Consider the following 24,622-nt stretch of genomic DNA (forward strand, 5'->3'; position numbering starts at 1 on the left):
CTATATAAGGATCATTAGCTTCATAGGACTATCATGGAACATATCTCATCTCTATATTGTATGAAACTGTTAATACTCTTTAGCTTTCATCTTTTGGAATGTAAGAAGGTCATGGGAATTACCAGAAAGAAATCACAATATATATGAATCATGCCTTTGAAAGAAGGGCTAGCCTTACATACCTTTACGTCGCTCTATCTTTACCGACTAAGTGCTCCCCTCCAATACTCACAATTCTACATTCAAGAGAATTCGTACAAAGATTAGATAATCGGTAATATACTTAAGCTTAAGCTAGAGCGACTAAAAGCTAATGAAAATTGAGCAGCATTTCCTTTGTTTCTACAACTTTCTCCATATAATATAACAACTCCCAAACATCAACAACAACATCCACAATATTGTAATCAATGATCTTCACAGAGCTATACATCATTACATTCTCACAATTCTATTTAAAAGTCATCCATAACCATAGCTACAATACAACACCACATATCCTCATATAATGCTTCTATAACATCTTTAATACCATTAATAGCAAGATTATACTCATTACATATTAAGAACTACAATTCAAGTCAAGTCGTGATTCAAGAATATTACTGTTTTCATATTTGCACTCCATATTCTCCTCCCTTCCATAATCTAAGTCTTTTAACCTCTCAATACTTTTAATAACATGAATTGAACATAAAACTCACCTTGGATGATGTAGGAATGGACTTTGGATGAGAATACTCCACTTGGAGAAAACCCTACTCCAACACCAAAGAGATTCTTGGTTTCCACAAACCCTAGAGAGTATCTTTGCACTAGATTCTACTAATTCTTGGTATTTACTCCTTGATTTCCCTTGGAAATATGATAATACAATGAGAAATTTTTTCTAGAATCTTCAAGACTTGTAGAGAAAATAAAATCTGAAATTTTGGGGTGTGACTTGTGTATTATAGCTGGAACTGGAAAGTTCCAGATAAGCAGTTCGACCAGCAGGTCGACGGTCACGACGACGTGTCGACTTGCTCCGTTGACCTGCTTCTGCAGATCAGAAGTTGCAGATTCATATTGACAGGAGTGATCAACGGTCTGTTGACACGTCTCGTCAATCGGTTTGTGCAGATCAAAATTCTCATAACGTAGCAACGATGCACATTGACAGCCCGTCGACATGGTCAACGGTCAGTCGATAATGTCTGGTGTATGCAGATTTCCCTGAATCTGCTCGACCTGCGTTGGTTCAATCCGTTCAACTTCTAATCCTGCAATATACCTGGAATACCTGCTAGTACCTCCATGCACATGGTAAAATACTTAGCATCTCAATACTCGAGTACAAATCTCCATTCAGGGCATACTCAATTAGGAAGCCGCAAGTTTTTCCTACTATGAAAACGAGAGGTGTAACATTCTTCCCCTCTTTAAAAACATTCGTCCTTGAATGTTAGGTTCTTGGGAATTCTACAGAAATTTTGCCAGTGTTTCTCCTGTAATATGGCACTACCATTTTGTCACAACAGCCCACAATAACAACACCTCACAGGGCTACAATACCATGGCACGAAAAATATGGCCAGTCACGACCAAAAGCATTAAAAAGGATATAAACATACCTTATGATAATGGCGTCTCATCTTGAATTTCTTCCAGGGGTGGAAACAAGTGGGGGTACTTGGACTTCATGCCTTCTTCCATTTCCAAAGTCATTTCTTCCCGGTTGTTGTTTCTCCACAAGACCTTAACCGAAGCTACTTCCTTATTCCTAAGCTTCCATACTTGCCTATCTAGTATGGAAATGGGCATCTTTTCATAAGCCAAATTATTTGTAATTTGAATATCCTTCACTGGCATGATTCTAGTTGAATCTCCAACACATTTGCGGAGCATTGACACATGAAAAACTGATGGACAGATTCAAGCTCTAGAGGTAAATCTAGTTCATAAGCTACATGCCTACCTTGCGTATAATCTTATAGGGTCCGAGATATCGAGGACTCAATTTTTCCTTCTTTCCAAATCTCATCACACCTTTCATGGGTGATACCTTTAAAAATACCCAATCATCAACTTGGAATTCTAATTCCCGCCGACGGTTGTCCGCATAAGATTTCTAGCGACTTTGGGCTATCAACAATCGATCTCGGATAAACTTGATCTTTTACACCGCTTGTTGAATCAATTCTGGACCTATTAATTATGTCTCCCCGACTTCAAACTATCGAATTGGCGATCTACACTTCCTTTCATACAAAGCTTCATATGGAGCCATCTGGATGCTTGAGTGATAACTGTTGCTGTAAGCAAATTCAATTAATGAAAAATGTTCATCCCAATTTCCTCTGAATTCTAGCATACATGCTCGCAACATGTCTTCCAAGGTCTGAATAGTGCGTTCAGCTTGTCCATCAGTTTGTGGGTGAAAGGCCATACTAAGTTTCACTTGAGTACCCAAACCTTCTTGGAAAGACTTCCAGAATTTAGCAGTAAATTGTGCTCCCCTATCTGTGATAATAGATACCGAGATACCATGAAGTCGCATTATCTCCTTAAGATACAACCTTGCATAATCTTCTGCTGAATATGTGGTTCTGACTGGAAGAAAATGGGCTGATTTCGTCAGTCTGTCCACGATCACCCATATGGAGTCATACTTACGCTGAGAACGAGGCAAACCTGCAATAAAATCCATCTTCACCACTTCCCATTTCCACGTCGGAATTTCTATAGCTTGTAATAATCCTCCCGGTTTTTGATGCTCAATTTTCACTTGTTGGCAATTTGGACATTGAGCCACAAATTCTTCTATGTCCTTCTTCATTCCATCCCACCAATATATTGGCTTAAGGTCGTGATACATCTTTGTCACTCCTGGGTAAATGGAATACCGTGAGTAATGAGCTTCTTCTAGAATCCGATGACGTAGTCCCGTAACATCTGGAACACATACGCTATCTCGGTACCTAAGAACTCCATCTGCAGAAAATTCAAATGGTGACTTCTCTTTTCTCGAAAATTTATCTCTATAGTGACTTAACTGGGGATCTTCATATTGGCGCTCTCGCACCTCCATGTCTAAGGATAAGATAGTTGGGTTCTGAATATCAACTTCTGCATCGCCTGAATCAATTAGACGAACTCCAAGGCTAGCGAGCTGGTGGAGCCAACAGATTAATTCTTTCTTTTTCGGAGGAACCTCACATAGACTTCCCATTGATTTGTGGCTAAGTTCATCAGCTACTACATTCGCCTTTCCAGGATGATATAAAATACTCACATCATAATCTTTCAATAGTTCTAACCACCGCCTCTGTCGTAGGTTCAACTCCTTCTGCTTGAAAATATATTGGAGGCTTTTTTGATCCGTGTAGATGTCAACATGAACGCCATACAAATAGTGTCTCCACATCTTTAGTGCATGAATGACCGCAACCAATTCGAGATCATGAGTTGGATAATTCTTCTCATGTTTCCGCAACTGCTAGGAAGCATAGGCTATGACTTTACCGTGCTGCATCAACACACAACCCAATCCAACATCGGAGGCATCACAATAAACGACATACCCATTTTGTCCTTCGGGAAGTGTCAGGACTGGGGATGAAGTTAATTTATCTTTCAATTCCTGGAAGCTGCGCTCACAAGCATCGGTCCATTGAAATTTTACCGATTTCTGAGTTAGCTTCGTCAATGGTACGGAAATAGTAGAGAATCCTTCCACAAATCTTCTATAATAACCTGCTAATCCTAGAAAGCTTCGAACCTCTGTAGGTGTTGTAGGCTTTGGCCAAGTCTTCACAGCCTCAATCTTTTGAGTATCAACTCTAATACCGTCAGCTGAGATGATATGGCCCAGAAAGGTTACCGAATTTAGCCAAAATTCGCATTTCAAAAATTTATCATACAATTCACGAGCCTGAAGAATTCCGAGGACAGTACGCAGATGATCCGCATGTTAGCTTCAGTTTGAGAATATACTAGAATGTCATCAATGAAGGCTACCACAAATAGATCAAAGAAAGGTCTGAACACATTATTTATCAAATTCATAAACACTGTTGGGGCGTTAGTTAGCCCAAATGACATCACCCGAAATTCATAATGACTATATCTGGTTACGAAAGCTGTCTTTGGAATGTCTTTTTCTCTAACTCTCACTTGATGATAACCTGACCTCAGATCTATTTTGGAAAATCACTTGGCACCCTTTAATTTGATCAAACAGATCATCGATTCTCGGAAGCGGGTATTTATTCTTGATCATCACCTTGTTCAACTGCCTATAATCAATACACATTCATAAAGAACTATCTTTCTTTCTTACGAATAAGACAGGTGCTCCCCATGGCGATGAACTGGGTCTAATGAATCCCTTCTCAAGCAAATCATTCAATTGAGCCTTTAGCTCTTTCAATTATGCAGGAGCCATTCTATAGGGAGGAATAGATATAGGTTTGGTATCCGGCAACACATCGATATCGAAATCAATCTCCCATTCCGGTGGAAGGCTTGGGAGTTTTTTTAGGAATATATCTGGAAATTCATTTACTATCGGGACGGATTGAGAGTCGGCGGCTTTGCTTCGGTCATGCACTCGGACTAAATGATAGATGTAGCCTTTGGCGATCATCTTCCTCACTTTGAGATAGGAAATAAACCTACCTCTTGGAGATGCTGTATTACCCTTCCATTCAAGCATTACTTCGCCCGGAAATTGGAACCGAACTATTTTAGTTCTACAATCCACATTGGCATAATAGGAGGCTAACCAATCCATGCCCACAATCACATCAAAATCTAACATTTCTAGTTCAATCAAATCAGCTGTAGTCCGGCGATCACATACCACAACCACACAATTTTTATATACTTGTCTAGCTATTACTGGATCACCAACTGGAGTAGATACCTCGAAGGGTTTAATCGGCTCGGGTTTCACCGCAATTCAGCCAGCCATATAAGGGGTGATATAAGATAGCATAGAACCCGAATCAATCAATGCATAAACATCATGAGAGAATATGGATAATATACCTGTAACCACGTCCGGGGAGGACTCAAGATCCTGACGTCCGGCTAGAGCATAAATACGGGGCTGCTGAGGGCCACCTGAACTGGACGCTATCCCTCTGCCCCTCCACGACCTGCTGAAATCTGTGGAGTTTGCCCTACGGGGCGTAGGGACGAAGAAGAACTTGCTGCTGATCCCTACCTCTACCGTACCTCGAGGGACAATCATGCATCATGTGCCCAGTCTGTCTGCAAACATAACAAACATCGGAACCTTGGCGACACGAGCCCGAATGTAACTTTCTACACTAACTGCATCGTGGAACCGGTGGTCTTGTCTGACTAGAATCACCTCCAAACTGGGAACCTGAGACCCTCGAACTCTGACCCAGACCAGAATAAATAGGGCGATCAAATCTCCTACCCGCAAACCGAGGAGGTGCACTAGTCGCGGACTGGCCCGAATACCTGGAGTACTATTGCTGACCCCCTCTATACTCACTACTAGCAGATGTGGCCCTCTTACTCTGCCCTCTATCAATATCGCGCTCACCCCTTTGCGGACGTTGCTGCTCTTCTATGTTTTGGGCATGGGCCTGAATACGGGAAATATCCATCCCCTCTTGCAATGAAGCTGTCAAGCAATCTTTGAACAAATGTGGCCTTAAGCCACTCACAAATCTATCTACCATATCGACTACCATAGTCGGAGCATACCGGACCAATGAATTAAAGTGAAGGCTATACTCCCGGGCACTCATATTCCCTTACTTAAGATTCAAGAATTTATCAGCTCGGGCCCGACGGACCTCGGGTGGCAAATAATGACAAATAAAAGCTTTCACGAACTCTTGCCAAACCGGGGGAGGCACATTTTTCCCTCTTGAAGAGATCCAATTGTTATACTATAGAACCGCCACATCCCGCAACCTATAAGATACCAGCTCCACTGACTTGGTATCCGATGCATGGATAATATTCAACGTCCTCAACATCTCATCTATAAAACCTTGCGGGTTTGCACTCGTGGCTCTATCACGAGGACCCGCACTTTGCCGTTGAGCCTGAGCGGCAACTACCTAAGTCAATAACTAAATAGCCTTGGTCATCTGTTGACCCGAAGCACCCGGTGGAGGAACTGGAGGCATAGGAGCTGGAGTAGAGAATCCTTCTTGTTCTCCTAGAATAGGCTGAGTGTGGGAGGTATTGGATGTAACCTCATTATGGAATTCACCTTCTTCTATATTCACTGGTGGCTTCCTTTCCATCCACCTTGCTGTCGTAGCCTTGCCCTTCGGGGCGACTGTGGCTTTCCTCTTTACCGGCATCGCTGAAATCATAATGCACAATTAGAAAAGGGAGAGATCTTATACCATAGCTCTATCGCATATATCATAGCTCTATCGCACGATCTAATAAGAATAAAGAGGGTCATTTTTCCTAAATACCCCGCAACCCCTCATTTATAAGTGTGGCGTGCTTCACACCCATAAACAAGACTCTACTGGGCATGGCTCGTAGACACACCCTAGAATGGAACTGCCCTGATACCACTTTTGTCACGATCCGACAAGGGGCCATGACGGGTACCCGGAACTGACTACCGAGCACCACACACTAAGCTAATTATCATACCCCATCTGAACATGCATAATCTCCAAGGCAATACATACATATATACATAGGCCCTCACGGCTGCAAAAATGATATACAAAAATATACAATGATGTATCCATGAGACAACTACTACCCACGCATACGTATCTACGAGCCTCTACTAGAATACTGAGACATAAGGACGGGACAGGACCCAGTCATGCCCGAATATGTACACAAAATAATATATCAAAAACTGCACCTCCGAAGTAGGGAAGTGCTCCTGTGCAAGCTAATCTGGCTCCTAAGGATCTGGACTGTCCCCCTGTCTACTTGTGGGCATGAACACAAGCGTCCAAAAAGAAAAGGACGTCAGTACGAACAATGTACTGAGTGTGTAAGGCATACATGATAACATAATTAGGAGATGTAGAAGGCATAAGACGAAAAAGATAACTGTAACTGCTTGCCTCTTGAGGCGGAATCATGCATGCTTACTTTTTACCTTTATAACATATCACATATACATACATGAGACGTCTGAATCAATAACCTCATTAGCCCGCGTCTGGGGTAATCATGTCACGCCGCCCACTAGTGGCGTCATGTCCGTCCACATAGGCATGGTGTAATCATAAGCCACCCGCCTTAACAGTGTCATGTCCGGCCACATAGGCACAGTGTAATCATAAGCCGCCCGCCTTAGCGGTGTCATTCCTGGCCATCTAGGCACGATGTAATCTCATCATTAACTCAAGTAAAAGCTATAACTTTATCGAGGTGACGTAAGGTCGAGAACTCCCGATTCTATTATGGAGTAGTCATGATCATCATGTCCCACCTTGAAAGGAACTAGCATTATAAGGTGAGCCTAACAATAATGAATGACATCAAGGAACCATATAAGGATCATTAGCTTCATAGGACTATCATGGAACATATCTTATTTCTATCTTGTATGAAATTATTAATACTCTTTAGCTTTCATCATTTGGAATGTAAGAAGGTCATGGGTATTACCTGAAAGAAATCATAGTATATATGAATCATGCCTTTAAAAGAAGGGCCTTATATACCTTTACGTCGCTCTAGCTTTACCGACTAAGTGATCCCCTCCAATACTCACAATTCTACATTCAAGAGAATTCGTACAAAGATTAGATAATCGGTAATATACTTAAGCTTAAGCTAGAGCGACTAAAAGCTAATGAAAATTGAGCAGCATTTCCTTTATTTCTACAACTTTCTTCATATAATATAACTCCCAAACATCAACAACAACATCCACAATATTGTAATCAATGATCTTCACCGAGCTATACATCATTCAATTCTCACAATTCTATTTAAAAGTCATCCATAACCATAACTACAATACAACACCACATTCATCCTCATATAATGCTTCTATAACATCTTTAATACCATTCATAGCAACATTATACTCATTACATATTAAGAACTATGATTCAAGTCAAGTCATGATTCAAGAATATTACTATTTTCATATTTGCACTCCATATTCTCCTCCCTTCCATAATCTAAGTCTTTTAACCTCTCAATACTCTTAATAACATGAATGGAACATAAAATTCACCCTGGATGATGTAGGAATGGACTTTGGATGAGAATACTCCACTTAGAGAAAACCCTACTCCAACACCAAAGAGATTCTTTGTTTCCACAAACCCTAGATAGTATCTTTGCACTAGATTTTACTAATTCTTGGTGTTTACTTCTTCATTTCCCTTGGAGATATGATAATATAATGAGTGAATTTTTCTAGAACCTTCAAGACTTGGAGAGCAAATAAAATCTAAAATTTTGGGGTGTGACTCGTCTATTTATAGTTGGAACTGGAAAGTTCCAGATAAGCGGTTTGACCAGCGGGTCGACGGTCATGTCGACGTGTCGACTGTTCGTCGACTTGCTCCGTCGACCTGCTTCTGCAGATCAAAAGTTGCAGAGTCATATTGACGGTGGCGATCGACGGCCTGGCGCTGTGTCGACGGCCCGGCGATAATGTCTGCTGTCTGCAGATTTCCCTGAATCTGCTCAGCTTGCGTCGGTTCAATCCCTTCAACTTCTAATCCTGCAATATACCTGAAATACCTGCTAGTACCTCCATGCACGGGGTAAAATACTTAGCATCTCAATACTCGGGTACAAATCTCCATTTCAAGGCATACTAAACTAGGAAGCCGCAAGTTTTTCCTACCATGAAAACGAGAGGTGTAACATTAACGGTATGTACATCCTTCAAACCAAATAGGCTTGCCTTTGCCTTAAAAAGGTTATGCATGATTAGGACGCGATATACATTGTTTATGTGCTACGTGCTATGCAATATGCGTTTTCATGCCAATTTGATTGATGTGCTTATATACATTTGTTTTGCTTTGAACATGAATGGTCCATTATTCAGTTTTGAAGTCCTAGAATGTCATTAAGCACGCAAACAAAAATTGAACTTTCTTAAAGTCCACCAAAAATCACCCGAGCTCTCGAAACCTTACATAAAAGTCCAAATGTACCAAATATTCTAAGAAAATACCACCCAGTCATCCCCAATTAGCGTTGACCACGTCATTCATAAAGTTCGCTTTCCCTACCCATAAATTGCCAAACTTGCACCGGTCATCTATATATTTTAGTATTACTCAATCAGTTAGAGTCAATCACAACCTGTAATTTTATTACTCCAGAAAAGCTTTCCAAATACAGACCATGTTCGAGCACGAATGCTCGAATCTTACTGTGTCCATTTTGTTAGTCTCAAAATCAGCAAAATGACCAAAATCCTGCCCTTTCAGTTAGCTCCATAGGTCTTTTTTAAAGTCTTCCATTTCGACCGGATTCTGGACTATTATGTTTCAAGCAAAACAAATGTTACTTGCTTTATTTATTATGACCAATAGACTAATGGGGTTACTTTTAAGTTTTTCTTTCTTTAGGATTGACTCGTAGGGACTACCAAAACATTTCTTTTACGAAACTCGAGTCATGATCTTTTTTAGCCCACCCATGCCCTACGCTACCGGTCCAACAACATAAAAATGTGAAGAAAAGAAAAAGTAGTTCGACAACTTCACTATCCTTGTTCAAACTCCAAAGTGACCCAAGCAAGCAAACGACTCCTTACTTTTATGGAAATCCAAGAAAAAAGGAACGCAAGAGGTCAATGTCGCGATCAGGTGGCATACCCGGCAGGTTAGACGAAAATCCTTGCTTCTATAGCGGAATAGAAATAGGGCGAGTGCCCGGATCCAAGTCAATGCAGAAGTCAATGTTGCGATCGGGTGGTATACCCGGCAGATCGGTTGGGAATACCTCCGCGAACTCGCCCACGATAGGAATGGACTTAAGGGGTGGAGATGCAACAGTCGTCTTACGCACATGAGCTAGATAAGCTAAACACCCCTTGTTGACTAACTTTTTTGCCTGAAGGAAAGAAATGATCTTCTTCAGAGCAGGGCTAGGAGTACTCCTCCACTTAAGTCTAGGAATGCCTGGCATAGCTAAGGTAACAGTCTTGGCGTGGCAGTCCAAGATCGCGTGATAAGGAGAAAGCCAGAACATACCCAAGATAATATCAAAATCCAACATATCAAGAATTATCAAATCTACCCAAGTGTCATACCTCATAAAAGAAACCAAACATGATCAATAAACTCGATCCACGACAACCGAATCTCCAATCGGAGTAGACACATGAACAGGTATATCTATGCTATCACAAGTCAAATCCCAACCAACAGCATGATATGCAGAAAAATACGAATAAGTGGATCCAGGATCAAATAATACAAATGCTGCTCTATGACAGACAGAAATGGTGCCTGAAGTCACAACATCTGAGGCCTCTGCCTCGGGCTTACTCGAAAATGAGTAACAATAGGCCCCATCACGTCTAGACTGAGATTCCCCTCTTGCACCCTGGGACCCACCTCTAACTGTCTGGGATCCACCTTTAGAACCCTGAGAACCACCGTGGCCTGACTGAGCACCGCCTTTCTGAGAAGCACCACCTCGAGCACCAGAAGATGTCGGAGTCCTCAGTGGCTAATAATCCCGCCTGGGTTGGGGACATATCCTAGCAACATGCCCTATCTCTCCACAAGAATAACATGTCATAGTGGTCGGAGGCTGATAAACTGAAGCTGATGACCCGGACGAAATAACTCTGTCTACCGGTCAAGAAAACGAACTCTCAAGAGCTCTCTGCCTAGGTGGCTCACTGGAGGAAGCCTGCAAAGCTGAATGCACAGGCGGCCGGAATATGGTTGATACGGCCTAGAAGACTGACCGACGCTTCTCGAACTAGAACCACCAGAATGCCCAATCTGACGCTGCTTCTTCTCACTGCCACCTCCAAATGGACGGGCCTTAGTAACCTCAACTAAAAAAGCATGCTCGACGATGGACTGGAAGGAAGCCCCCATAGCCTTCTTCTGAAGGAAAGGAATATAAAGTGAACCGACTAGACCACCAACAAAATGCCTAATCTTGTCAGGCTCGGTAGGTATCAAAGGAGGGGAATAATGAGCCAGATACAGATAGCTGGTCACATAGGCCTCCACAAACATATGCCTCTATTAAAGATGTAGAAACTCCTCCCTACTAAGTAAACAACCAGTAACTCCTACAACCCAATCAAATTTACCGATCAAACGATGTGCCCATAGCATTTACTTAATAACTGATTATTCCTTTAACATCAACTAACCTATATCAAGAATAACCTTTTGCACCAGTCGTAACCTTATCCTGACAGCCATATCAGATACCAATTTTTTCCTTCCAAATCTTACGAAAGTACTCATATCCAAGATATTCTACGAAGTCTTGCTTCGCCACACACTTTCCACAAAAGCTTCCTTCATGTCCTTATTGTCAACTTCTTTTCTTTATTACCCGCGATCACAATACGTTTTTCCAATTCTATGGCCATCACCGAACTTACACTTGTTCTCATATACTGAAGTCTAATACTCTACCGCTGCTGAATCATCGATCCGCCATTGGTACACCAGTGTCACGCACACCATCATTAAGCCTGGACGAAGCTAAGTCGTGCGGGCACTTACCTTTCCCACCTCGGTCAGCGAACACTCGATCCAACGATGATAAAAATGTAAATAAATAATAAATCAAATAAGCGAAAGAGAATAATTCACGTAAGTCTGACGATAATAATATAGAAAAAGTGCGAAAATAAGGAAATACACCTAGGGTCTAGTCTAATCCATAAGTGAGCATCTAGGCTAGAAATATACAAGTCTGGAAATATAATAATACATCAATATTTGTATATGTCTCATAATGGAAAGTAAGACATAAATAAGAGGAGTCTTTAAGGCAGCGAACGTCTCGTGCTCACCCTGTAAACTCTAAGTTGTACTGATAGTGAGTATCAGCCATGGAAGATGAAAGCAGATCCAACCTGGAACTCTGCATTCATAAAAGAATGCAGCAGGTGCAGGTCAGTACAAAACCACAGTACTGGTAGGTATCATAGGCTGACTCAGTATAGCTAACATAATTCAGACAATAAAGCAAGATAGGCAGATAAATCAACAAGTATAAGTCAAACACAATCAGAACCAAGTACGCGTCATCACCTAGGTGGAAGCATCTAAACCCAAGTGTGCCAAGTCTCAATATATCCAATCAAAACACAACAACACAAGTAAATCACCAGATCATCACAATATAAGTTATAATGCCATGCAATGTAATAATGTATGAATGCAAAGCTGTGTACTCATGTACTCCGGACGGAATGCAAAGTTGTGTACTCATGTACTCCGGACGGAAGGTCTTACGTCCTGGTAGCACAACCCATGGGGGACCCGCGAAGTCTATGTACCTCACTCAGTCCACGATTCCTGGACAACCATCGAATATCAGACTTCTACATCACTATCATGCAAACTGAGCCCAACTCATCACAGTGTTTCCTCAATTATCAACAATCTATCAGCAGTATATCACGAGAGATGAGAATGCGTGTAATGTATGAATCAACATCAATAACCAGATCAATATCACAAGTACCAAGCATGGGTACGCCAACCATATCATGAAAGACTATACAAGTCATATAGAATACTATCCTCGTATCAATGTCAACGAGTGAGGTACCACAATATCATGAACAAAATATATCAGCAGTCTCCAATATCTACCATTACCACGAGACATCAAGCCAATAATAATAGAGAAATCAAGACACAACACAACGAGGTGTCTAACCCCAATCAAACAACAGGGCCTAACTTAAGACAATATCCAACCCAACTTCATACCCGAAGGTTTACATGCTTTCTTCGACAATATCATCTAAATATATACTTCGCTATACGAAGTCTCGCCAAGGGTAAGCCATAACCTACCTGGATGGCCGAACAGCAATACACCAATAATCACTCCTTAGCCTTGCCCTTCCGTTGAGCCTCAAGATCAAAAAAGTCTAGGCATATTCGAAATCTAGATTAGAAATCATGAAGATCGATACCTATGTTGCTATCAATCAAATTGGGTCAAAAACCAACCCTAGAATTTGGGAAACGGGGCCCATAAGGTCAAATCGGGAAATTCGGGGGTAAAGTATACAATTAAACACTAGGTGATCAAAACCCAACAACTAATTGCTAAATTAACTCAAGGATTCACCCAATTTCGAAATCCAAGCAAAACCCCTAATTTTGGGTATAAACCCTAACTCTTAAAATTCAAGAATTCAACACTAATAATGGAAGGTATATATGATTAACAACCTTAGATACATCTTAATCCAGCATAAACCCAATCAATTTCATCATTTAGAAGCCTATATAGAATATCCACTACACCCACTTTTAATCTTCCATTACTTAATGAACTACCAAGATGGAAATGATTCTAAGATGATTAGGAATTATGAAATAGTAAAGGGATTAGAAGGACTTACCACCAAGAATCTTCTCCAAGAATCCTCTAGAATTGTTCCCAAGAGCTCAATTTTTGGAATGGAAATAAATGAGGGGCTTAAGGCATTTAACACTTCATTTAATGAACTAACTGCCCGTCACCCGCTTCTACGACCATTTTACCGCTCCATCGGTCCCATGACCGCTACAGCGGTCATGCCAAAAGGCAGGGTGATCACTGCTGCGGTGCTAGTGCCGCATAAGTGGGCTTTAGACACCAGAAACTTTCCCAAGTTTCACACTTCAACTCGAATATCCGACTAATTCTGGAGGCCATCTTCGCACAAACCAGATACACAGACACACAGAAAAACACAATACGAACGTGCTCGTGACCTCAAAATTCCTAACGGAGGTGTCGTTGACCGAGTCAACCCCCGATACCACAATTCCAACTCCAAAACTGAAGTCCCAAAATGCATCTGATTGTATTGGGAACCGAACCAGATATGCACACAAGTTCTAAAAGACCATCCGGTCCTCTCGGAATCGACAGATTTCTGAAAAAGGTCCGTTTACCCAAAAGTCAACTTTAAGTCAACTCTTTTTCGCTTTAAGCCCAAATTTCACAAAAAGTCGCTAGAATCAAAACTAGACACCTTGGGAAGTGTGTCAATGATTCCCTCGGGTAAAAAGTGAGTTAATCAAGCTCGGATAGGAGCGAAAGTGCCGGAAAGACTGTAACGACCAAACAGGTCGTTACATTATGGTTTCTTTCCTCAATAAAATGGTGTTGTTGAGAGAAAACACAAGTATCTTCTTGAAGTATGTAGAGCATTTTTGGGGGGAATGTTTGTTAACTGCTTCTTATTTAATCAATAGGTTTTCTTCTACAGTTTGAAAACTAAAAACACCATATGATGTATTGTTTGGGACTAAACCTTTATATTTGCATCTAAAATCTTCTGGGTTTCTTTGTTATGCCACCACTCTTCCTGCTCATAGAAGCAAATTATATTCTAGATCTATCAAATGCATTCTTTTGGTTATCCTCTTGGTAAGAAAGAATATAAACTATTTTCATTAGAATCAAACTATATTCTGATTTCTAGAAATGTCATTTTTATGAGAATATATTTCCATTACATCAACTACCTAGTCCTTCTTTCTTTCCTTTTGTTCCTCTGTCACTACCCAACCAGAGGGCCATGACGGGCACCTAGAGCTAACCCACCGGGCACCTCTCATCGTACATTCACATTCATCTATAGGTGAGCCACATGGCCTATTAACAATTCTATGCCTCAAAAATGCCATTTTCAATGGCTAAAACACCTTTACATATCAACATCAACAACTAAGCCCTTACATATAAACACAAGCCGACAAGGCTAACAAAATAGTATATCAAAACCTGAACCGACAAGGCAAAAGACACCTCTATACATGACTGTCTATGAGCCTCTAAGAAGAGTATGAATATCATCATAAGGATGGGACAGGGCCCCGCCATGCCCATACATATACACAAAAGAATAGTACCAACAGCTGCAACTCCGAATCAAATGGAGCTCCTCTATGCGGTCTCTGAACAAGCTGTCTATGGGTCAAGTCTATCTCCCTGTCCACCTGCGAGCATGATGCAGTGTCCACAAACAAAAAGACGTCAGTAGGGATAATGTACTGAGTATGTAAAGCATAATCAATAATATAATGGAAGCATAAGAAATAACATAAGATAGAAAAGTTGTGGAATGAAAGAACCATTATACCTCTAGCGACGTTCATCATATTTACTTTCCCTCTTTTTAATGAGAAATTTCCATTTTATACATTTATACATATAGTAGTATCATACCCGACCATAGAGGTTCGGTGTCTTACATACCCGACCATGATAAGGTTCGGTGTTATACATAACTGGCCCTATCAAGGCTCAGTGTCATCCGTACCCAACTGCAGTGGTGTGTGTGTGATAGATATCATACCCGGCCATATAAGCTCGGTATTCTTAGTAGTCATACTTTAATATATAAATATATATATATATATATATATATATATATATATATATATATATATATATATATATATATATATACATATAAGCTCGGTATTCTTAGTAGTCATACTTTAATATATAAATATATATATATATATATATATATATATATATATATATATATATATATATATATATATATATATATATATATATATATATATACATAGGAGTATATACATGTCCTCAACATCATCATCATCACTATTATTTTCATTATATCCTTCCTTAAAGGATCAATTATCATAGGATGGGGCCAATAGTATCGTGAGAACATCTAGATCATGAGCTTTAGTGATTCTAAGAATGAAATCATCATGGGAGATGCTATGGATTTCACATGAAGGTATACATCAATGGGATCATGCCTTAAGAAAGAAGGGTTAGACTTACATACCTTTATGTCTTCTTAACTACTTAACGTTCACCTCCAAAGCCCAAGCAATCTACATTTAAGAGGGTTCATACCAAGGTTAGGCTTCAAAGGCACCCTTAAGTTCAAATGAGTATAATTCGTAAGCTAGCGAAAATTGGGCAGCATTTCCCCTATTTCATCTAATTCTACCAAATTCCAAAATAACTCCCAATCAACAATGACATTATCAACAATACCAAAATCAAGAGATTTCATTCAAGTTAAGCATCATCCAATCCCAAAATTCCTTTTCATGATCATTCATAACAATGGCTACAACACGACACCATATATGCTTTCATACAATATTTCCTCAACATCATCTATAACATCCACAACAAGATTATACTCCTAACATGCCAAGAATTTCAATTCAAGTTAACCTATGGCTCATAATATCTCCAAGTTCATACTTGAACTCTATTTCCACTTTTCTTCGTTTACCCACATGGCATAACAATCAAACAACCTTAACCATATGTAAAAGATGTGAAATCTTACCTTAATCACACAAGAACAAGTCTTGGATAAACTTACTCCACCAAAGTGAAAAACCCTAACATCAATACCCAAGGAAAACTTGAGTTCCACAAGCCCTAGCAAGCTTCTTAGCACTTGAATCTCTTAATTCTATTAGATTTGGCTTAGATTAGTTTATGGAGTTGAAGAGAGGGTTTTTGGAGAGCTCTTGGATCTGATTTGAGAAAATAAAATGCCCAAATGAAGTGAAATGAAATATATAAAGCGTAACTTAAAATCCCGTCGGGCAATCCTGCGCCCACTTTGACGGGCCGTCAAAATGCTTCGTCAAACTGCCTAGCCAAACATGGCTCACTATGACTATTTTACGCTGGGAAGGTGCAATTTGACGGGCCGCAGAAATTTCTATGGTCCGTCAAACTAGTCTGTCAAAAAGTTCTGCTCGAACAGTCTGTCTTAAAACACCCATAAATTTTTACTCTGATGTCACATTGACGAACGGTTTGTTGCGTTGGAAACTAGACTCGATGAAATTCATTAAGTGTTAATTGTCCAAAGTTGGACCAAAATCCTGTCAAAATGTTTTTTCAAGTTTTCCCAAAGTTCCGACAAACTCAATTCCTTAATTTGCTCGTTCTCAAATCCTTCCATTGCTTATTTCCTAAGCTAAAACCCCCATAACCATCATATAGGAACATATAATCTCATATATCCTAGTAGACAACCCAGTTTCCACGATTAGGACAATTAACACTTAACGAATCTCAACGGACGAAACTACGAGGTGTAACATCCTCCTCCTATCTTCCCTTCTATTCCACTGATGTTTCTTCTCAACTCTCATTTTTTCCTTCCGCTTCTCCTTCTATTCCTCCTTTTTCACCTCATTCTCCCCACTCATCTCAGTTTCCTCCTACACTTTTTTCCTCTCCTATTCCTATGGATATATTTCTCCTCATACATCTCCTATGCCATCTCCTTCTCCTCACAATCCTATTCTACCTGCTATTTTACCTCCTATTGTTCTACTTGCTCCTAGTATTTCCCCTGTTACTACTAGAAAATCCGGCAAATCATCTTATCAACCTAGATATTTAAATGATTACATTTGCAATTTTAGTGTGTTTAACTGAAGTCACCATTGATTGCTTTTCTTCTCCTATTTTGGCACCTATTATGCCTTTTTCTAGCCTTTCCACTTCTAACCAGACTCTTCTCAAGCCAATTTCTTACATTACTGAACCTACCATATTTTCTCGTGCTTCACTTCACCCAGGCTGGCAAGAAGCAATGTCTAAAGAACTTGCAACACTGGATGCCAACAAAACTTGGGAGGTTGTGGCATTACCTCCAGGTTAGAAAGCTTTACTCTTTAAATGGGTTTACAAAGTTAAATACAAACAGGATGGTTCAGTTGAAAGGTTCAAATCAAGGTTGGTCATTAGGGGGCACATAAAAATAGAGGGCATTGATTTTCATGAAACATATTCCATGTTGTCAAAATGACAACAATAAGATGTTTGTTGTCCATTGCAGTGAGGAAAAATTGAAAGGTGTCTCAATGATATGTTAACAATGCCTTCTTGCATGGTGACTTGCAAGAAGAAGTATATATGAAATTTCCTGTTGATTTTTCACCCCTACCCCTTTTCATGTTTGTAATCTCAAAAAATCCCTCTATGCTCTAAGGCAGGCTTCTAGGTAGTGGTATGCTAGGCTAACTGCAATTCTTAATTTTAAAGGGCACTCTCACTCATTCAATGACTATTCATTAATTTTTAAACATTCAGCAGATCAATTATTGCAATTTATGTGGATGATATTCTCCTAACTGGAGATGATCCGGTTGAACTTAATTTAGTTAAATCTTTTCTACATTCTGAATTTCAAATTAAGGACCTAGGTGATGCTCATTACTTTCTTGGCATGAAAAGTCTATGGGATTCTCAGGGAATTATTTTGAGTACAAGAATGTTTACCATGGATCTTTTATTTGAGTATGATTGCCTGGATCTCAAGCCTACTTCTGCTCCTCTTGATCCCACAAAGAAACATCGAGTGAAAGATGGACCTTTGCTAGTAGATAACACTATCTTCAGAAGACTCTTAGGCAAATTGAATTTTCTTACTCACACACGCACTGACCTCTCTTTTGCGGTTCATAATCTAAGTCAATTCATGTAAGCACCTCGACAACCTCATTTTGATGCAGCTTTGAGATGTCTCAGATACTTGCTACTTGATCCAGGTTTGAGAATTTTTCTTTCTTCCACTCCATCCCTCACCATCTTAGCTCTTTGTGACTCTGATTGGGGTTCTTTCCCCAATACTCGTCGGCCGATTGGTGGCTATTTTATCACCTTAAGTGGTCTCCCTTCTTCTGTGAGTCAAAGAAACAATCTTTGATTTTCTTATTCTCTGCAGATACTGAATATAGGTACATATGTCGTGTAACTGCTGAAATTACATTGTTGGTTTGTCTTCTCCATGATATCTCTATTTCATCCACTCTCCCATTACCGATTCACTCCAACAACCAGACGGTGATTCACATCGCTAATAACCATGTCTTTCACAAGCATACAAAGCATGTGGACTTGGACTGCCACTTTGTACACCAGCAGTACCGAGCCAAATTCATTTCTCCGCATTTGTTCCCTCAAATTCTCAACTTATAGACATCTTCACTAAACCTCTGGTCCGCACCATCAATCAAATCTGGGCAAATTACGGGTTGCTTTTTCACCACCCTCCAATTTGAGGGGGTTTGTTGGGGATAAGCTCCTTCTTTCCTCCAGTAACAAGGTTCTAACCTCAGAGGAAAAAGGAGGAGTTAACGAGTAAAAGGTTGTGTTGGTTGACAAAGGAAAGTGACCGGAAAATTATATTAACCCGGGCCAAATGCAGTTGGGCCTATGCGAATTAATGACACAGGAGCAACCCAATTCACAAGTTTTCAGTCGACCAAGCCCAAAGAAAAATGATTCCACAAACAGTTAATATTCCTTGGGCATATACACGTATTTGTACCGGCTATAAATTCATATTTGTTTTTTATTTTGTATTTCCCTAGTTAGTTTGCTATAGAATTAGCTACTAGAAATAGGACAAGTGTATGGATAGGAAGGTTCTATTCCATTCTTTAGTTGTGTATAAATACATGTACAGAATGAATATACATCATCAAGAAATTTGTTAAACAATCTTCTCTGAAGTCTAATATTTTGTCCGCAAAAAGAACTCGACTCCAAACGTTTACGGGAGGACATTATCAGACGTTTTGCAATGCAAAATCGAAGTTTAATGTAATACTGAGGAAGAGAAAGACAGAGTGGAGAATGAAACAAAACCAAAGTTTGTAATGAGACAGAGTGGAGAATGAAACAAGACCAAAGTTTGTAATGAGCAAGGTTCCGTGTGTAAAAAATATGAAGGAAAAAACAAAATGGTCTTTTGACGTTTACACTTTTAAGGAAAAGCAGCTATTGTTGCTCAACATTTCAAATGTTGGATACAACTTAAATACCTTGTCCAAAACATACTGGCCCACAAATTTCGACAAATAACCATGTGATCCTTTCTTCTTTTAGTAAGTAGCAAAGTTCATAACATCATCAACTTTGTTGTTGATGACTACTTTTGAAATATATAGATCATCTCTTCGACTTATTCATGATCTATAAGTAATTTATTTTTCACAAGAAATTCAAAAAGAAACATAAAAATAAAAAACGTGCACCCAAAGCTAGCAACTGTCCTTCATGTTAAGGGTGAATTGCAATTGACTAAAATCAGGAAGATATTCAGAAAATGAAGGAGGCTCTTGATAAATGATGGATGCTGCATGAATCAAAATGCTTGCTGTCAATCCCCCAATGTGGAAAATTTCTTGCTTCGACGATTCATATTCAAATATGTGACATACATATTTCCAGATTCCATACTCCTTTTCCACACGTCTGTGATTCTCTTCCTGTATAGTAAAAAAGAAAAGAAAAATTAAGTTATATAGAGTCAGTGGCAGAGTCAGAATTTTTTAAGGGGATCAAAATATAAAGAAGTAAATCCACGAAGAAGCCAAGGGGTGTAGATCTATCATATATATACACATAAAAAGAATATTTTTACCTAGCTACACAGTGTAATTTTCGGATAAAAGAGCCGGTGTCGGTTGAACCCCTTAAGTAAATGTGGCTTCGCCATTGTATACAGTTATATACTGATATTGTAATTTTTTTACATTATAGGTGTAATTTAATTTATAATATAATACCAGTTATTCCCTCCGTCCCAATTTATGTGTAGGTGTTTGATTGGGCATGGCGTGTAAGAGGGTACAAAAGATTTTTGAAACTTGTAGTCTAAAACAAGCCTAAAAAATGTTACTCTGTGTTATCCGTTTTGGGGCGGACTTAAAAAGCCAGAATGTCACATAAATTGGAATGGAAGGAGTACCATTCTAACTAGATTAAAGACCAATTAATGTATTCCAAAGATTTATATATAATTATCCTAGCTATTAATAACATATAACAATATTAATTACATCTAAGTCACAAAAAGTTGGAATCGGCTATATGAATCATCATTGACCTTATTGCTTTGTTTAAATCCATCTCATGCCAACAAAATACATAATAAAATAAAAATTACTAAAAGTTTCTATTTTTTTAATTGACAATTACCTTTACCTTATAAGTGATTAAATTAACAAGAAAAATTACCTCAATTTATCTATCATGATTTCTAAAAATAGTTATCTCAAATTATTTGTCGTTTTAGAAGTTCAAGACAAAATAAATTATCTTTTCCCCATTTCACCTTTAGAATATTGTTCTTGAAGACTATAAACACCTCAATTATGAGGTGATGTTATGATTGTTCAAATATCAATGAAGGGTAAAATAGATTTTTAAAAAACCCCTTCTAATTAATATTTCTTAAGGGTGCGCAAAAGAGAATCATGATAGATAATTCACTAAAAAGGAAGTATATCGCTAGTACATAAAACTTAAACCCTAAAATTAAAGAGCATTAATTACATAAATACCTTGAGAAACATATCCAAGGGTACATCAAAAATAGCATCAACTTCGTCGGCATTAAGTACGGGCTTAAATTCTTCTATTCTAGACAATAGCCCCACTACTGGCACAACCGTAAGCAGATGCTGCAATAATAAAAATTGTACTTATGGTGAATGCTTTTCAGTAACCAATTATTTGTCTACCTTAAAGTAGAAATGAATTTCGAATAGAAATTGTTAACTTATAAGGAAGTGAAATTAAATTATATAAATATTTCAAAAAGAAAATGGAGTACCAATGATCTGAATGGTTCAAGATTGGTAATGACTTGAACAAGACTGGATTTCAAACCAATCTCCTCCTTTGCTTCTCTTAGAGCAGTAGCAGAATCATCTAAATCCTCTTCATCCATTTTTCCACCAGGCAATGCTACCTCTCCTTAATAATAAGAAATATCATATTATAATGTGTCAATTCCCTATTTGATTAATAACCATTAAATTAAACAAAGGGTTCATATGTGTTTTTTGGACAAAACTTAATGTGCTTGACATGAAATTTTTGCAGCTAAAAGGGGATATTCTCATGTTAGATCCCCTGTAAGATGCCGTAAGAGTTTAACTTCTAGATGTGCACACGTAATATATAATTTTTTTACATCTAATTAAAGTAATTCTCTAAATAATCCTAACTTGATAACATAGAAAGCAACATAGACAATTTGTTATAACAAATTAAAGTACATGGAGAATGTACAAGCTAATTACACTGTCAGTGAATATAACTTGAACCCCACATGAAATTTCACATTTCAACAAATATATGCCTACGAAGAATCTGTAAAAAAAAATAATTTTGTATAATATATTTGGAACTTGGCAGACATTTTCTGTTCCAAGAAATAAAGGTAAAAGGATAAAAATTAATTGGCCATCTTTACAAATTCGAAAGCGAGATTAGCTTTATCAAAAACTAATCCAAGATTAAATTAACCACATAGGGACTAATGATGCTTTACTTACTTTGAAGACTTATGCTATAGATGAGACTGATATTCAAATCGGATACTTTTCATTCCACAAATGTACTCAACATCATTACTAGTTAGAGATATTACCTGGATGAGTAGAAAGTTTCATGGATCTTTTGGTGAGAATTACACGAAGTTCACCTTCAAGGCCTTCAAAAAGGCATATTAAAACAGCTGCTCTTTTCTCTCTGGAAATGACCTTAGATAACTGAAGATTCCTATTTGTTATGTACTCTTTGATCCCAACAATGTAAGAATTTTCATGCAAATTATCAGTGTATTCAGTAATTTCTTCATCCTCAGTGGAAGAAAAATTGATGATTGGTTGAAGTTTTTTAGTGAGTTTCTGATCAGCCTTGCAATTCATCAACTCTGAAGGAGCAATGCAAGCCATTTTATTTTTGGGGAGAATGTGTTTTGGTTGGAAAATGTGTAGAAAGTAAGTAGTGGATATAGTAGCACTTATTTTGAGTTATATAAAGGTGCACTAGAGGAATGCCCAATTGGTTTCATTCTTGATTAGGAGATGCTACCTTTTTTAAAAAAAATTATCGTACATGTATTACTGCCCAACTTCTGCGTAGAGATTCTTTAAATGTACCACTCCTTTTTAGAGTTGGCAGATGGTACTGATTGGGTAAAAGCTAAACTATTAAATGGTTACGATTCAACTCGTTCGAAGTTTACTTAAATTAAAATGGATTGGACTAATATGAATCAACTAATATGTAGAATTAATTGAGGTAGTCAATCAACTGAAGTACTACAATTCACCACTAAAGAATATGGTACAACAGATGAGACTGGTCTTTTCTTAACCAGAAGTTTTGGGTTCGAACCCTAGGTATGAAAAAATTCTTAGTAAGGAGCGCTTCTCCAAAATAGGCCTACGCAACGCGAATTTGGAATAGTCGGGCTCTAATGCGAGTACCGAACACGGGAAATAAAAAAAAAAAAAACTACAATTCATCCCCAACAAGACCTAATCTCCCATCCTCTTCTTTTTTGTTTTCTTTTTTAAAAAATGAAGTGAAGGTGAATATGCTTTCCTAAAATTATTAAGTTATTTCAAATTTATGCATAATTTTCAATCTTCAGATTTCATTAAGTATTTGGGTGTGGTTACATTTTGACCCGCTAGATTACGCTATTTTGATCAAATAGTTCAAGGGACATTTCAGGTTCAACTTGTTAGTCAAGTCAACAATATATTCCAATCAATTTGAATATGGACATGTTACTAAAAGTCGGTTAATTTTACTACGTCTACTTCCTTTGTACTGCACTACTTTGTAGTCTGCATAAATGGGAGTCGTTTTTAGTAGTATAGGGTAGTCATTTTCACATTGCGTAAACAAATATTCGTGGTTAGTTAGTAGGCGTTTGGCCATCAATTTTGAAACCATGGTTGAAACCACGGTTTCAAACCAGCGTTTGGCCATTAATTTTCAGTCATGGTTTGAAACCTGGTTTGAAATCATGGTTTGAACCCAAATCATCCAAAAAGCATGGTTTGGGTTTGAAACTATGGTTTCAACTTTTTTTTAAATACAAAATTTAACCCATAAGTTAATATTTTGTAAAAGAAAAAACTCATAAGTTGGTAAATATTTTTAACAATTACTCTCATCAATCATTTACCAATCTCATTAACTTTCACCAACCTTTATTTATGTCTACCAACCTTTAATTTATGTGGGAAGCTTATATTAAATAGTAGTTACATTACTATTCATGTTAAATTTTCAATTTTATTGAAGTAAAGTTTGATTAATTGATGTTGCATTTTTTAGAAAAGTCTTCTAGTAGTGTACTAATTTTGTTATAAATTATGATTTGCTCATTTGATAAGATTGTATAAGAATTGAGAATGTTTTGATAGTTTTCACAATTTGTAGGGTTTTTATGTCTTTCAAACCATGTCCAAACGGGGCCTTAATCTTGAAATTAAAGGAGGGGCGAAAGGAAAGAAAATAGAGAATATATGAAGTGAAAAGTTAATCTCCATATCTCCAACTGGGAGGACATACATGCGAAGTAAAAAAGTTAAGTTCTAATTTTCTATCGTGTGAAAATTAGAATAATCTAATGGGT

General features: G+C 38.4%; 1 protein-coding gene across 1 annotated transcript; it reads right to left on the minus strand.

Moving 5' to 3' along the window:
• Positions 1-19,891: 19,891 nt before the first annotated feature.
• Positions 19,892-23,047, minus strand: LOC132633827 (nudix hydrolase 15, mitochondrial-like). Its single transcript, XM_060350268.1, has 4 exons — positions 22,616-23,047; positions 21,794-21,936; positions 21,522-21,641; positions 19,892-20,444 (listed from the first exon to the last, which is right to left on the minus strand). Exons 1-4 carry the CDS (start codon positions 22,920-22,922, stop codon positions 20,217-20,219), a joined length of 798 nt encoding a protein of 265 aa, XP_060206251.1. The 5' UTR covers positions 22,923-23,047; the 3' UTR covers positions 19,892-20,216.
• Positions 23,048-24,622: the final 1,575 nt, after the last annotated feature.

This window comes from Lycium barbarum, chromosome 3 (genome assembly GCF_019175385.1).
Source record: "Lycium barbarum isolate Lr01 chromosome 3, ASM1917538v2, whole genome shotgun sequence".
Lineage (NCBI taxonomy): Eukaryota > Viridiplantae > Streptophyta > Magnoliopsida > Solanales > Solanaceae > Lycium > Lycium barbarum.

What these genes read in the sequence shown, in the direction of transcription:
- LOC132633827 (XM_060350268.1), bottom strand. Translation starts at nt 22,922, where the DNA reads ATGGCTTGCATTGCTCCTTCAGAGTTGATGAATTGCAAGGCTGATCAG. An exon ending in GAAACTTTCTACTCATCCAG is followed by an intron (nt 21,937 to 22,615) that starts GTAATATCTCTA and finishes CTTATTATTAAG; the next exon opens with GAGAGGTAGCATTGCCTGGT. An exon ending in CCTTGGATATGTTTCTCAAG is followed by an intron (nt 20,445 to 21,521) that starts GTATTTATGTAA and finishes TTTACTATACAG; the next exon opens with GAAGAGAATCACAGACGTGT.